Source organism: Rhineura floridana, chromosome 6, assembly GCF_030035675.1.
Source record: "Rhineura floridana isolate rRhiFlo1 chromosome 6, rRhiFlo1.hap2, whole genome shotgun sequence".
Lineage (NCBI taxonomy): Eukaryota > Metazoa > Chordata > Lepidosauria > Squamata > Rhineuridae > Rhineura > Rhineura floridana.
The window spans coordinates 155,821,662-155,838,911 of NC_084485.1; the positions used below are offsets into that span (position 1 = coordinate 155,821,662).

The window sequence follows — 17,250 nt, forward strand, 5'->3', positions numbered from 1 at the left end:
TTGCATTGATTATCGGCTAATCAATAAAATTACTGTCCCAGATGCGTATCCTATGCCTAGGGTAGACGCAATGTTAAGAGTTATTGGGGGCAGCAACCATTATCTCTACACTAGATCTCTGTAAAGGATTTTGGCAAATGGAACTAGACGAGCAATCCAGAGCCAAAACTGCCTTCAGTACACCAGATGGGTTATATGAGTTTGTGACCTTACCCATGGGACTAAGGAACTCACCAAGTTCATTTCAGAGGCTAATCAATACTGTGTTGCGAGGCATGTCAGATTTTGCAGTGGCCTATATCGATGACGTGGCCATTTTTAGCAAGTCGGTGCCTGAGCATGTCCAACACCTGACAACAGTATTGGAGGCCTTAAGAAAAGCAGGCCTCACAATAAAAGCTAAGAAATGCCAGTTTGGACTAAAGGAAGTAATCTATTTAGGACATAAGGTGGGGAGTGGGAAAATCACCCCCTTATGGAGCAAGGTGGAGGCAATACAAGCGTGGCCGATCCCCTTAACCAAAAAACAAGTAAGGGCATTTCTAGGTGTGGCTGGATTTTATAGGAAGTTTGTGAGAAATTTTGGGGAAATAGCAACCCCCTTGCATGAATTAACAAAGAAGAAGTGTTCTGAGCGTGTGGTATGGACGGATGAATGTCAGAAGGCTTTTGATCTACTGAAGCAAGCCTTGTGCCAAGGACCCATATTAACAGCACCAGACTATGAGAAACCATTCATCGTGGCTACAGATGCGTCGGACCTGGCGCTGGGAGTCGTCTTGCTACAGGAGAGAGAAGGCACCAGACATCCAGTGGCATACCTGAGTCGCAAGTTGACGCCGAGGGAGAAAAACTATTCGTCGGTCCAGAAGGAGTGCCTAGCGGTCGTGTGGGGACTGAACAAGTTGCGCCCATACGTGTGGGGACGAAGATTCAGTGACTACGGATCATCGGGCCTTGTTATGGTTGCAGACTATGAAAAACCATAACACTATGCTGCAGAGGTGGTCCTGGGCCCTACAGGACTATCAAGTGGACTTCCAGTTCATAAAAGGCAAGGACAGTGTACTGGCCAATGGACTTTCCAGGCAAGTGGCTGGGACTGCAGTGACGTGACCAGACGGAAGAACAAAGAAAGACATTTTCCCCATAGAGACTTTTATTTGTTAACGCGATGTATAAATCCTGGAACAGGAATAATACTCTGCCGTTGTTTTAAGGGGGGGGAAATGTGATGTTCCTATATTAATGTATATATGGTAAGTGTTGGTTGTTTAGAAGATACATGGTAAGTGGAGTGAAAGAGGAGGGGGAGTGAATGGGCAGTAGAATGCTAGATGATTGGCTGAGTGTTTAAAATGGCTGAACGTATAAAAGGAAGAGTGAGAGTGAAATCTGGGTGGTGGATGAGGTGAAACTGAGTGGGTTGCTTAGTGGGGTTTAGAGAGTTGTTTGCCAGGAGAGAGTGGAGAAGGAGGGGGGTGGAGTTCAGATTAGTATTGAGTAAAACCATATGCTTATGTGCCTTAAGAAGAAATCTTGTTAATCTTGTTAGCTTTGTTATCTTTAATAAATACTTAATTTGGTTTACCAAAGGCCTGATCCTTGGCTGGGGTTTCACAGACCAGAAGGGAGGGTAAGGTAATGACCAAGGCTGAAGGGGAACTGTAACAAATGGTGGCAGCGGTGAAGAGAATAACAATACCAGTATTCAGAGTCTCTGGGAATACTAGTATTAGGACGTGACTGGTGGTTGCCTAGCAGGGGGATCTGTTGAGATCTGTGCTAGAGCGGGGAGAGAAACAATAAAAAAGGACAGTCCTGACTGGTGGAGTCCCTGGTGGTGCCTAGTGACAGGCAGTAGCCACGCGCAGGTAGGAACCTGACAGGGAGAGCCAGGGAAGGGCGTCGCACTACTCTACTTAAGGAAAGGTGGACACGGTAAATTAAAAACATAGAGTACACCTAGAATTATGCTAGAATATATTTTACCTCCCATGGTTCTATCTTGTGCAAACTGAGGCACTCCTCATGTCCACTGGAGACTATTCTGCAGAATAGTCAGTGCCATTATTCCACAGTTGTTTGTGGAGTTTGTTTAGTATAAATTATGCAAAGTGTTGCTGTCCTTCACATATTCACAAAAATAGAAGAAAAAGAAAAAGATTTACTGTAGGAAACTTCACTAAAATTGCGAAGTAGATCAAACATATTTAAAGTGACTATCTGAGCTATAGCAACTTGTCTTAACATTGTTGCTTCCTTCCTGCTAAAACAAGATCAGCACAGCACATGTCTTGTTTCTGTTATTTGGCCTGATTGTAGGTGTTGCCACCACTCACCATATGCTCAGAGGCACATGTTACCAAATTCTTCCAAGCTACACAGGAAGTGGATTGGACTGTGAAAGACCAACCCAAATTGTGCTTGCATTTTGACAGATTTGGAGGGCAGTACAATATTATTATTATTATTATTATCTAAAATTTATTAGACGCCTATCTGGCAGGTAAAATCCTGTCACTCTAGGCGACGTACAGCAAAAATATAATACAGATACATGTCAAAACACAAAATACAAAACAGTCAATTAAATCAAATTTAAATATCTCAGAGAGGAGATCAGTTCTCCTGCTCCCCTGGTACATTCACCATAGCTGCCCGATTTCCCTGCTATTTAAAGTTTGATTGAAATATCTGTTGGCTATAGGTACGTTCTTAAACTGCAAGTTTTTTTGCCTATTAGTGAATTTCTCTGCTTTTTAATCTGGGAGGTAAGAAATGGGATCCTGTGCAAGTTTGCTGAGAATGGATAGATCATTTGCATGCTTATTGAGTTCAGTGGGATTTACTCCCCTGCAATCATGCTTAGGATAGGTGAAACTGACCTGAAATTTCTAGGGCAGTAAATATCTCAGAGAGGAGGTCAGGTCTCTTGCTCCCCTGGTGCATTTGCTACAGCTGCCTCAGTTCCCTGCTTTTTAAAGTTTGATAGAAATGTTTGTTGGCTATAGATAGATATAGATAGGTGAAACTGACCAGGGGAAGGAGGGAGGGTGAGGGGAGGAGAGTAGGTGGGCACTGAGCAGATGGAAGGCCCCTTTCCTTTCTAAAAGGAAAACTGTGAATTGTGTCATTGATTTTCAGGATTATCCCCACCTTTTTACTCTACAGCAGGCATAAGCAAAGCTGTCATTGACCACATCCATACCAAGCTTTATTTCACTTTAGACAATTATGGCTTCCCCCAAAGAATCCTGGGAAGTGTAGTTTGCGATGGGTGGTAAGAGTTGCTAGGAGACACCCTGTTCCCCTCAGAGAGATACAATCCCCAGATGAGGGGCTGATTGTTAAATCACTCTGGCCACTGGAGCTCTGCCAGGGGAATAGAAGTCTCATATCATATCTATGTGATTTGTAATACCTGCAGAACGTTACTGAGACAAATGCGTATTTTATTTTGAAATTCAATACAAAATTTTAAAAAGTCTCCGAACAACTCTCAGGACCCTTCATAAACTACACTTCCCAGAATTCTGATTAGCCGGGCCAAAAAGCTGTGAGTCTGGCTTTCAGAAAACTTGACAGTTGGTTCTTACTGAGCATGCCCATGCTTATCATTAACTCCAATGTTAAATTTCTTAAATTAATTAAAAATCAGCCATGCATTTTTTTAACTTTTAAATTGCAGAAGATGAAGATCACAGTATGGGGCAAGTTCAGTAATAGGATTGCAGGTACTCTGTGAACATGGTTAATTTTTAATTAATTTCAAGAAATTATGAGACCACTGACAAAAGAAGTCCAAAAGGGGGTCTGAATTTTTTTTCTCGTGTTTTACACTTTGAACTCTTAATTCTCCCTGAGTATTTTGTGTACACCATGAAAACTTGGATAGTTGTTAAGCAAGTGTTTCTGAATTCAGGACTATAAGTTTTGTAAGGTTTTGTTTTGAAATGAGCTTATGGGAAGCATCAGAATAGCATGGGGGTATTTTCAATTTTACATTGCAGAATGTGAAAAATCCATGCTGGCTATAGTATACAGCCACTCTTGTGGCTGTATAATAAACGTTTGTTCAACACAGCCTTTGGATTAACAGGTGACAACGAGAGGAAAAATGGGAAGAAGGGAATAGCAGAAAGGGGAAAAAATAATGATACCACCCATGACAGAGGGCACGTGGCCCTCAACAGAAAAAAAGTTGCCTGCACATGGTTTAGTATGATTGTGGCCTCCCTCTCAGTGCGAGATGGCAGAGTGATGTGTGAGCCATGTAACCTTACTCTATTGGGGAGGGGAGGGGAGGGAGGAAAGGGGTAATCTTCCATTTCTTTGACTTGGAGCAAAAATCTATAATTATGCAATTGAACTCAACTTGGTGGACTAAAATCATAGTTAAGACTAAAATTGGAAAAAATAAACTAGTGAACATTTACTGGGTTGCATAATCTGGGCTAGGAGAATGGAGATGCTTTCCTGTTTTTACAGACCAGTTTCATATCAATTTCCTACTAAAAGTTTTAGTTCAATATTTTACCTTTTTTACCTATTTTGCCCCCCATTCCCTTTGTGACTAATTGGTTTTATTGGGACTTGAGATAAATCTTTTTGGAAACATGTTAGCTGAGTTACCTAACTCTTTTGATCGCTGTTAGTATAGCTGTTGCAAGCCAAGCCAAAGGGAGAATGCTGCAGGCCACCCCAAAATGTGCTTTGATTAGTTAGATTTTCTTTCCATCTAGGTGCTTTTTAAAGAAACACTGCCAGTAAGGAAGCTAGGTTTCTTAAACCTGATGGAACTTGTTGGTGCCCTTAGTGATGTTCTCCATATTGAATGCAAAGAAGGGGAACAAGACTGGCTCATCTTTGACATTGATTCCCAGCGCTTAAGAGATGGTAAGTAGGAATACTGCATGTGCAGATTCCTCCCAGGACGTAGGTTGGATTGAGCCAAAAAATGACAACTGTTGCTCAACCCATACAATTCGATAAAGCAAACTTGCCTTTGAATTGTCCCAATGCTTATAATGAAACAATTAAAATATATTCATAAGACTATACTTGTTACATTGCATATATAAATATTCCCTCTCTACTAAAGGACATGTAGTAGACCATGTCTTCTAGATGTGAGGTGTATTGTTTTCCCCTTGGCGCACAAAATACCATGTATATGTTTGCAAAGAAAAGTTGTGGCATATAGCCATTTCCCCTCTGAAAATCAAGAGTCTCAAAGAAGTGTGTTTAACATGGCTGCTTTTATTCTGGGATATAAGAGCACCTTGGGGGATGGGGACAAATAGCAACCAAGTAGGGGGGATTCTGAGCTGGAAAGCTATTTAGGGCTCTGATCCAGAATGGGAGGACATTCCAGCGGTTTGCCCTGGTTTTTCCCCCTTCTAACATAAAAGTGGCAGATGAAGCATGTTTTTTATGACTCATCCCTACCATCACATGGAGTTTGGCCTTGTCTTCATGATGTAGAATTCTTGAGTGCAAATTTTCTCCTTTGCATGAACTTTGGGAACTGCCATTTCTGACTTTTTAATATGCAGGCCATGTGTTTGCCTTCTAAACATGAACATGTTTTTCCTACAGATGAACATGCAGATGATGAGATTGCCCATCCTGGCTCATTTGCACAAGAGGAGACCCCTAATGCACATGAGCTGCCCTGTTGGAATTTTCCTTTGGAGGATTCTAAGAATCTGGAGACTAAATTTAGTGCGGTAACGAAGATGACACCGGTAGAGTGACATTGCAGTAATACAGTTAATGAATAGAATCATGTTTCAGAACAATGGGATAGATATCAAGAGACAACTAACAGTGGATGGTATTTGTTTTATTTTGAATGAAGTTGTGATATTTCCATGGTCCTTTACAAGGCCCTGTCCCCAGGAGGTCACTAGGTCAGTCACTCAGCTATTCCACAGAGTCCTGACTTCCTTGAAAATACCTATTTCCACTACTTGCTGATTTAACAGAGCACAGCAAGGCTCTCCCATTTTATTCTCACTCTAGTATACCCACACAAAGAAAAGTGGGTGAGATACATTAATCTTAGAATTCACCCAGGCCAGAATATAAAACATATCCAGAACAAGTAGCCGTATTACACAGTCTACTCAGTTCTAGTATCCTATCCTAATATAACTAATTCTTATCTTTTACAGCTCGGCTAACTCTTTTATGTATGCTTTTATTATCTTTCATGTCATTCCTTCTCTCTAACCTTACAGCAGTGATATGCATTGATTACATTGTTTTGCAATTATTAGCAGAATACAAAGAACTCTACTAAGAACAGAGAACTATACTAAGACTGTACAAGACGAGTAGGCTCATTTTCTTGAACAGCAGCCCCCTCCCCTGGCTGCTGCATGACAAACGGTCTGTGAAACTAAGGAGAGTTTGAAAAGCAGATTGCTGTGATATGGGATGGAAGTCTACTGTTCAAAGAAGAAAATTAAAAACTTCTACTGGACTAGCCCAAGACCCTTGTGTCTAATTGTCAGTTTGGATCCCAGGCGTTGCTTTATTTTTAGGATTATTCAGTCAGAACTTGTAACAAATATATATTAACTTGTTTACCACAATTAGATTTCTTTAAGGTTTTACCTTAACATATGATATTCAAATCATTGATCATACATTAACCTTTTATTTATTACTGATTAACAGTGGTTTGTAGGCTGCCGTATAACTTAAGTTTTCAGGGCAACTCACAACAAGAAGTAAAACAATTTAAAATAATAAAAACAAAAAAAAGTATAATACAACATAAAAACATAAATTTTGACACCAGAGTAGGTTCCAGGTGAGGTTCCCTGGGAAGAGCATTCCACAACTGGGTGTGCCACCACTGAAACGGCCCTCTCTCCTGTAGCCATCTCATGCAAAGAAGAGCCTCTAAAGAAGATCTCCAAATGACTGTGTGTGTGTGTGTGAGAGAGAGAGAGGGTCCTTAAGGTACCCTGGTCCAAGCTGAAGGGCCTTAAATGTCAAAACCTTTTAATTGTGTCTGGAAATTGACTGAGAGTCAGTAAAGATAGCAAAGCATTAGTGTGATATAAAGTCCCAGGAAGTAATCTCTCAGCCATATTCTGAACTAACTGAAGTTTCCAGGCTGTCCTCAAAGGTAGCCCCTCACACAACACATTACAGTAATCCAAATGGGAATTTACCAGGATAACTGAAGCAAGGCTGTTGCTGTCCAAGTAGGATTGTAGGTGGTGTGTCAACCTAACAGAAACACTACTTTGTAGATGATTGGCAGTCACATAATGCTGTATTACTTATCCTAAACCAGTGGTCTAGAAATGGATCCTAATTAATTGGAATCCCATCCTCTGATAGTTTTCTGGTTCACCTTATTGCTGTAATTGCTTGTTATTAGACAGATCTAATAGGGACATAAGTATTACATGAACAGGGATTGTACAAAGTCTGTTGAACTCTGAGGCATCCTTTTGTAACCTACTTTCTTGTTCTTTGTGACACGGCCTTTGACTGTCCTATAGATCCGATCAGAATGTTTTTCTGCTTCTGTCTGATTTTAATTTTTTTGGCATCTGTTATATAATTTATGGTTATGTTGGTTATGTTCTAAGTGGCTTTGTGCAAGCTTTTGCCCGGAAAAGTGGAATAGAAATACATAAATGAGGAAAATGAGAGAGAGGGTTTGATGTTTCAGCAGAGTCCTGCCATAAAGGAATTCTTCTCTGACTTTTTTTGTAGCCTTTCTGGCTAAAGAAAACAGGGAAGGGATGTAGTGGATATGGGGCAGGCTGTGTGTTGTGTTGCTCTGTACAAAGCTTTTGCTGAGTGTTAGGACATCTGGATTCATTGCTGTGTTTATTGTATTGGGATGGAGAGTTGAAGGCTGGAAAAATAGTTTACTCTTGTGTGGCCAGTACCTGGGATTTCCCAACCCTGGAAATCGGTTGTGTGTTTCAGATGAACTTGTTATACTACATGGATTAAGATAGATTTCTTTTACTTTCCCTCTGTTTGCAGCACCTGGGTATGGAGGAACCTCACATTATTCAAGAGATCATGGAGGTTGAAATCCCACCGGATGCTGTCCAGGACAGAAGCCTTTATAGCCTTCCCCAGCTGGACAGTGGTGCCTTAGTGGGCCTATTTGTGGAGTTCATTGTCTCTCCTTCACAATTCTATGTCCGAATCTACAGTGCAGAAACCTCTGAGAAGTTAGAAGACATGATGATCGAGATGAGGTGAGGGTACACTTGGCCACTTCTGCCATGTGGTGGAGATGTCTGGGCTTTGCATGTTTATTGGCTCAGATTGCAGGGAGAAAGAGAATCCATTTTGGTTTTGTGTGTGTGCAAGCATGTAGTCTGTTGAAACTCATATGTACAAACTTCTATCCAACTGCAATATATTTATCTGTAAATCTGTACATTTCAAAGTGCACAGTTTTCACATTTGATTTTATAATAGTCATGCTGCTCAAAGATAAAGATTATTTTAAAAAGTGGACATATGCCCAGTAATACAAATGCAGGCAAGAACTAAGTAATCAAAGATAAGAACGATGAGGCCACACGCTGAGATTAGGTTTAACTTAAGTAAAATCAAGAACAATAATGGTGGGGACCAAAGTTCTTAGAACTCCCCATGAGACACCAAAGGCTCCATGCATTGTCATATTCTGTTAATCGTATCCATTTTGATTCCAATATACAAGACTGCAAGTATATGTACAATTTCCACAGTGATAAGTTTCAGAAAAGATATAGGAGATATTTCTGCAGACTAGATACAAGGGCTGCCACTGTAATTTCTTTTTATTGAAAAACGGACTTGCAGCAAGGTAATCAGACTTCAGATAGTACAAATAAATTTGAAAAACTCCACCTCCCGGAATAAAGATGAACTAAGTATTTCCCTTTTTGTACAGACTTAGATAACCCATGATACCAGAAAATCACAAGTCGACTTTCCAAGTAACACAACCTTCTGTTTCATAGGTAATAATATTTAAGTGCATGTTCTTCTGGGGCAAATATTTAGAATAGTTTGTGTAGACCTGGTGACGCCAACATTTTGGGTTCTTACCAAGTAGCTCATTTTCATTGACCTAAGTCAGTTGCAGATTGTGTTTTTCTATATTTGTCTGCAATAGGTCAAAGTTTATACAGTAAAAGGCTGATATTAATTATAGATCTGTATTTATTTTATTTAGGTGACTTATTCTGTCAAATGTTAAGCTGTATATAAGTGGTTTACAAAACAACATAACGTATTACAAAGAAAAATCAAAATACATTATAAAAATCCACCATTTAAATCAGCACAATCAACAAATGAACAGAATAACCCTCCTAACATCAAAATAGATCTGAACAAACATGTGGGTTCTTAACAGATATTTAGAACATTCAGTCCATGGAGCCTCCCAAATCTCTCTTGCAAAGGTATTCCAGAGGGTTCGTACAACTGAGAAGGTCAGTTTCCGTGAGGTTTCTAGGTGGTAATATATCAGTTGAGGCACGACCCACAGTCTCCTCTGAAGATCACAGAAGTCTATTTGACTTGTAGTAGGTGAGGTGGTCTGTTAGATATCCCGATCCTAAGTTGTTTAGGGCTTTTTATGTAAGTAATAGTACCTTGAACTTCCCTCAGTTGTGAATAGGCAGTCAGTGCAGAACCTTAGCACGTGCATGGCTAGATGTGCTGCTCAGTACTGACTGCATGAGCCTTGTGGTACTCTGCAGTGTAATTGCCAGGGAACCAAGACACAGTCACCCAGCGCTCCTCTTTGGAACTATCTGTGTAGGCAAGAGTTGAACCACCGTCTATTATCTTTGCGAAATTGTGGAGGATGGGTGAAATGCCGGACGATTGGAGGAGGGCTAATGTTGTCCCAATCTTCAAAAAGGGCAAAAAGGAGGAACCTGGGAACTACAGACCAGTCAACCTGACATCGATCCCTGGGAAAATTACAGAGCAGATTAAAAAGCAGTCAGTCTGCAAGCACCTTGAAAAACAATGCAGTAATTACTAGAAGCCAACATGGATTTATCAAGTGGATCCAAAGTTGGCTACAGAATCATACTCAAAAAGAGTGCTTATCAATGGTTCCTTCTCAAACTGGGGGGAAGTAACGAGTGGGATACTGAAGGGCTCAGTCCTGGGCCCAGTACTCTTCAACATTTTCATTAATGACTTGGATGAAGAGGTGCAGGGAATGCTTATCAAACTTATAGATGATACAAAATTGGGAGGGATAGCTAATACCTTGGAAGACAGAAACAAAATTCAAAGTGGCAGCATTGGGATGAAAACAACAAAATGAAATTTAACAATTGTTATGTTCCTTCAAGTTGATTATGACTTATGGCGACCCTATGAATCAGTGACCTCCAAGAGCATCTGTCGTGAACCACCCTGTTCAGATCTTGTTAGTTCAGGTCTGTGCCTTTATGGAATCAATCCATCTCTTGTTTGGCCTTCCTCTTTTTCTACTCCCTTCTGTTTTTCCCAGCATTATTGTCTTTTCTAGTGAATCATGTCTTCTCATGATGTGTCCAAAGTCTGATCACCTCAGTGTCATCATTTTAGCTTGTAGTGAGAGTTCTGGTTTAATTTGTTCTAACATCCAATTATTTGTCTTTTTCGCAGTCCATGGTATGTGCAAAGCTCTCCTCCAACACCACATTTCAAATGAGTTGATTTTTCTCTTATCCGCTTCTTTCACTGTCCAGCTTTCACATCCATACATAGAGATTGGAAATACCATGGTCTGAATGACCCTGACTTTAGTGTTCACTGATATATCTTTGTGTATGAGGACCTTTTCTAGTTCTCTCATAGCTGCCTTTCCCAGTCCTAGCCATCTTCTGATTTCTTGACTGTTGTCTCCCTTTTGGTTAATGACTGTGCCAAGGCATTGATAATCCTTGACAAGTTCAGTGTCCTCATTGTCAACTTTAAAGTTACATAAATCTTCTGTTGTCATTACTTTAGTCTTCTGAAATTTAACAGGGATACGTGCAAAGTTCTACACCTCAGAAAAATAATAATAATAATAATAATAAATTTTATTTGTTGGTCGCCTATCTGTCCAGGTTAGTGGACACCCTAGGCGACTTACAATAATAGAGAGCAGTACATAATACAAAATGAAATACAAGCAAACACAATCATAATCCATTTAAAACCAATTTCTATTTAAAACCTTATAAAATTAATCCTCCCCAATCCAATAGGCCCGCCTGAATAGCCAGGTTTTTAAGGCTTGGCGAAAACCCATCAGGGAGGGAGCATGTCGGAGATCAAAAGGAAGGCTGGGGGCCACAATCGAAAATGCGAAATCAAGTGCACAGTTATAAGATGGTGGTTACTTGGCTCAGCAATACTGCATGCGAGAAGGATCTTGGGATTGTTGATCATAAGCTGAACATGAGCCAACAGTGTGATGTGGCTGCAAAAAAGACACTATTTTAGGCTGTATTAACAGAAGTATTGTTTCCAAATCTTGTAAAGTATTGGTTCCCCTCTATTCGGCACTGGTTAGGCCTCATCCTGAGTAGTGTCCTATTCGGGACACCACACTTTAAGAAGGATGCTGACAAACTGGAACAGGTTCAGAGGAGGGCAACAAGTATGATCAGGACTGGAAACAAAGCCCTATGTGGAGAGACTGAAAGAGCTGGGCATGTTTAGCCTTGAAAGGAGAAGACTGAGGAGATATATGATAACGCTGTTCAAGTACTTGAAAGGTTGCCAAACAGAGGAGGGCCAAGATCTCTTCTCAGTCGTCCCAAAGTGCAGGACACGGAATAATGGGCTCAAGTTACAGGAAGCCAGATTTCAACTGGACATCAGGAAATACTTCCTAACTGTTAGAATGGTACAACAATGGAACCAATTACCTAGGGAAGTGGTGGGCTCTCCAACCCTGAGTGCATTCAAGATGCAGCTGAACAGCCACCTGTAAGGTATGTTTTAATTTGGATTCTTGCATTAAGCAATGGGGTTGGGCTCGATGGCCTTATAGGCCCCTTCCAGCTATGATTCTATGAAAATGCCATTGGGAGAAGATCCAAGAGCGCACTATGGTCAAAAGTGTCAAAAGCTGCTGAAAGATTTGCGAAGAACAGCTGGGTTGCACTCCCCCATCACTATCCTGGAGAAGGTCATCCATCAGGGAGACCCAAGACTTTCTGTCCCCAAACCAGGACTGAACTCAGGTTTATTTATTTATTTATTAAATGTATATCCTGCCCTTCCAGTAGGAGCCCAGGTTGAAATACGTCCAGATAATCAGTTTCTTCCAGGAGTGTCTACAGCTGAACCATTTCCACTGCTTTGAACACTTTCCCCAAAAACGGGATGTTAGAACCTGCATGGTAGTTGGAATAAACCTCTGGGCCCAAGGATGCTTTTTCAGGAGCAGTCACACCACTGCCTCTTTCATGGGCACCACTCTGTTGCTTGGATCCACCTGGTCAAACCTGTACGGCTAGCTCTAATCAGCCATGATGTGCAAGGGTAGATTGAGCAAGAAGTAGGCTGCATTGCTGCAAGTGTCACCTTCAGATCCTTAGGCCTCAAAAGCTGGAGTTGATCCCATAAAATAGCTACAGTGATACACAGGTTGGTTTGAAGATGAACGATTTTGTCTTCAAAGTGCCCTGAAAAACTATTACAATCAGTCACTGAGGTTTCCAATACAGGGTTAACTGAAGTAGATGTAAGTATCCCTAGACTATTTGACAAAGCTCAGTCGTATGACTACCTGAAGATGCAATGGAGGCAGCAAAATTGGCTTTTTCCTAGCAAAATGCGAGCTAGCCTAACTGTGTCCTCACACTTGCCCAGCAGGAAACCATGTGACTAGATTTCATCATATCCTCCATTCCTTCATTCTCTCTTCAACAGGGTTGCCAACTCTGGTTACTGGAAAATTCCCAAGTTCATTTAGGAATCTATTGGATTCCATAAGTCTTTGGAGGCAGACCATCTTAATAGTCCTCCAGCCCCACAAACTTGCAAACTGACCATTACAACATGGTGATATCTAGACCACTCCCCTCATAACCAGAGGCAGAGACTAACCAAGTTACACTTTGCCATGTGTGTCTGGCCGATGCCAAATTGAAACACACCCATGGTGCCATTAAGTTCCGAGTTGGTCCCACTGAGACAGCCTCAGTTCAGATTTGAAATCCTCCAAAGTTGGAGATCTTGTGTTTTCCAGCACTGCATCTGAAGTGTCCCTTGCCAGCGCCATCTGATAAGCTGCTGGGAAGCATGGTATAGAGTACAGCGGTAACATTCTCAGCCTGTCTCATTGACCCAACATTAAGTACAGGCCTGCTTGGACAGCGTGTTGGTGGAGAGTTTCCTGGTGAGCATGGTACCCTTGGGATCACAGTGACTTCCACGCCCCAGCCTGGCTATAAAATGTATCACAATATAGAACATATATCATTATGAATGATCTGGCAAAATTGCTTTGTGTTAGGAGGAAAATTCCCTGTTCCTTCTCCCTCCCTCATTATAATATGGATTACTGCTGCAAACTGTCCTTAGTCTTGATGTTTCTAAATTGAGGTTCCCAAAGAAATTCTTTGTGCATGCTTTCTCTTAAAAGGTGGGCACTGTAGGACTACTAAAAACTGGATTTTTTTCTGTCAGTCCTTAATATTGACTACAATCCTATATCCATTTACCTGGTATTAAGCCCCATTGAACACAGTTGCCCTTATATTTATTTATTACATGCATTTCTGTATCAGCCTTGAACAAAACTGACCGCAGGACTGGTTGTAATATAAATAACACATGTACAATAACTGTTGTGTAAATTTGCTTAGATATTAGCAGAGATTTTCAACAGCCTGAGATGTGTGTGCATTTACCTGAGTAACAGGTTTTTACCCTGCACTGAGATCACTGAGACTTAAGGCTTAGTAAAATAAGAAAAGCTACTTTATGTATAGAAATACATAGTAGATAGGAAAGGCATACCTAGTTCTAAGTTGGAGGTGCAACGCCCAGGTTTGGGAGTTGCCCTCATGGCTCAGGAGGGAGACAGCAGAGACAAAGGTGTGTCCTCTCTCTCAGACAGTTGAAGAAGAGAAGAAGGGAAAGGGTGGAAGGAGGAGGGGCAGATAAGCTTCCCTAAGCATATCAGTCTAATGATGGAAGGAAGTCAGTCTGAGCATCACATGTAAAGGTAGTCAAGCCTAGCCATCTGGAGGACCCTGTCTCCCTTCTGGAACATAAACAAAAGAACAAAGGAGTTGCTCTTGCCCCACTTCCAACAATAACGCCATTAAAAACAAAATAAGACAGTAGACTGTCTTCTCATTCTCTACAAAAGCACAGGCACATTTTCTGCTGACAGTAGTGGACGGTGGGGTGGGATGCCACCGCCCACCTGACTTCTGGTTGCCTGTGTCACTGCTGCACACTGAAGGAGTGAGATTGGAGCAGTGCAAACACAGCAGTGGGAGCACTGGATTGGCTCTGCTGATGCATTTGTACCACAGCCATCTTGCCCCTTCCCTTCTCTGTCCCAGGATGCAGCAGTGACTCTTGCAACTAATGGTCAGGTGAGCACTGCATCCTATCCTGCTGTCCACTACTGAATCTATGTATGTGTGCTAGCTGTACCTCAGGAGGGAGGGGTTTCACAGCCAAGGTGCCACCACAGAAAAGGCCTTCCCCAGGTTACCGCATGCTGTACTTGCCCCGTCAGCAGGATCACGAGGATAGACTCCTGCAAATCTTTATGCAGAGGCAGGTTGGTAAAGGGAATATGTACTTGTTCACGTATCTGGGTCTCATAAGTTTGGGGGGGCTTTAAAACTCTACTAAGATATGTATGTGATTACACCATGAATGACCCACTTGGATCCTGTCTTTTAGACGATGCTATTCTAGTAAAAATGTAGCTGATCGTTACATCATACCTGAAGCATCAATCCATCCTGGTCACCTTTGTTGTGTAAGGAATTCAGAAGACAAATGGTGGTACAGAGTTGTCATTCATCAGGTGCTCAATTACCAGGAAGTGGAAGTATTTTACCCTGACTTTGGAAATACGGGAATAGCTCAAAAATCTTCACTGAGGTTTCTTAAGTAAGTAAATTGTGTGTTAGCCATATTATCAGGGGCAGGAGGAGGACTTCAAAGTGGCAGTAGGGAGGGCCTGAGCCCAAAGTGGGCAGGGACGTGCCTCTTCTCTTTTGCTGTCAGGTGCAGTATACCTCTGAATACCAGTTGCAGGAATTGCAAGTTGGGACAGCGCTGTTGCACTCTGACCTTGCTTGTGGGCTTTCTCTAGGCCTCTAGCAGATGTCACGAGAACAGGGTGGTAAACGAGATGGGCCTTTGGTCTGGTCCAACTCTTACATTCCTAAACACAAATTCCGCACCCATCCTTTCACACCCACAAGCTCATTCGTTCATGATCTTTTTATTCATTCTCCTGTCTCAGACACGCACCCCCAATTGTTCCCAATACTAATTTCAAACATAGCACTTGCATAACAGGTATTGCATCATGTCATCTGGTATCTGAAACCCAAAGCTCCCAGGTTCTTTCAAAACTGACTCATCTTCTGTCACAGGCATAAGGTAACATTCAAAAGCACTGATGGTATAGTGCAAAGTTACTCCTGCCATTCAGTCTTATAGTCTTGTTCTCTTCAGTGCATTTTCATGCTTGCCATGAAAGCTAGACTCTGGCACAATTATTTAATGGCTGTATAACTGATTGTTTAAGGCAAAAAGAAAGGAAATGGAATGTTGAATTTCAGCTGAGCTACCGATATTTCCCAATGTCTTTCTTGCTCCTGCCTCCTTGGGATCATTGCTGCTTTTACCATCCTCCACACTCTGTTCAGTTTCTAGCTCTTTCAGGAGGAAGGTAGGCATGCAAGCTTGAACATACCAACGTACTATAGAGCATAGTGTCACTGGAAACGCTCTAGACACATGCCTCTCTAGCTGCCACACATTGTGGTTGGGTTTTCAACCACTGAATGGCTATGGCTGGCTACAGCTGATGGTAACTGAGAAGATCCAGCCTCTGAGATCCCCCACGTTCATGTGGTCCTGGTAAGCCATAGTTTGGGTTACCGTGTCATACAAAGTAGGCCTTTGTCTTGTTTGGACAAATGCCAACTCCTTGTTCATTATCCAGTATGAAACATACAAGACGACTTGGGGCAGCAAGTGAAAAGTGGCCCTGTGAATCGCTGACATATGCTGATCCTTGCATTTGATCATCTGTTGCAGGTACTGTTATGCAAAGCTTCCTGCTCAAGCAATCCCTTGTTCCTTAGCCTGGGTGAAACCCACAGAGGTATGTATATAAAGATGTTTTGTGTATTTGTGTTTTTTTACAAAACAAAATTCCAGCCAACATGTAATCTCTTTATGCTGCGTTGTTGAAAACAACAAAATGAAATTAAACAGTTGTTATGTGCCTTGAAGTCGACTGACTTATGGCGACCCTATGAATCAGCAACCTCCAGTAGTATCTGTTATAAACCGCCCTGTTTGGATCTTGTAACTTCAGGTCTGCGGCTTCCGTTATGGACTCGATCCGTTTCTTGTTTGGCCTCCCTCTTTTTCTACTCCCTTCTGTTTTTCCCAGCATTATTATATTTTCTAGTGAATCATGTCTTCTCATTATATGACCAAAGTATGATAACCTCAGTTTTATCATTTTAGCTTCTAGTGATAGTTCTGGTTTAATTTGTTCTAACACCCAATTATTTGTATTTTCGCAGTCCATGGTATGCGCAAAGCTCTCCTCCAACACCACATTTCAAATGAGTGGATTTTTCTCTTATCTGCTTTTTTCACTGTTCAACTTTCACATCCATACATAGAGATCGGGAATGCCATGGTCTGAATGATCCTGACTGTAGTGTCCGGTGATACATCTTTGCATTTAAGGGCCTTTTCTAGTTCTGTCATTGCTGCTGTCCCCAGTCCTATCCGCCTTCTAATTTCTTGACTATTGTATCCATTTTGGTTAATGACTGCCAAGGTATTGATATTCTTTGACAAGTTCAGTGTCCTCATTGTCAACTGTAAAGTTACATAAATCTTCTGTTGTCATTACTTTAGTCTTCTTGATGTTCAGCTGTAGTCCTGCTTTTGTGCTTTCCTCTTTAACTATCATCAGCATTCGTTTCAAATCATTACTGTTTTCTGCTAGTAGTATGGTATCATCTGCATATCTTAAATTATTGC

At 41.5% G+C, this 17,250-nt stretch overlaps 1 protein-coding gene across 9 annotated transcripts in view; it reads left to right on the forward strand.

Moving 5' to 3' along the window:
- Positions 1 to 17,250, forward strand: part of TDRD5 (tudor domain containing 5) — a 63,468-nt gene that overhangs the window by 17,360 nt on the left and 28,858 nt on the right. For all 9 annotated transcript variants that reach the window (XM_061634233.1, XM_061634232.1, XM_061634235.1 and 6 more), the window contains exons 7-11: positions 4,746 to 4,899; positions 5,602 to 5,750; positions 8,023 to 8,243; positions 14,911 to 15,123; positions 16,285 to 16,351. In XM_061634233.1, the coding sequence (XP_061490217.1) occupies positions 4,746 to 4,899; positions 5,602 to 5,750; positions 8,023 to 8,243; positions 14,911 to 15,123; positions 16,285 to 16,351 (804 nt within the window). The remainder of the gene's footprint in view (positions 1 to 4,745; positions 4,900 to 5,601; positions 5,751 to 8,022; positions 8,244 to 14,910; positions 15,124 to 16,284; positions 16,352 to 17,250) is intronic.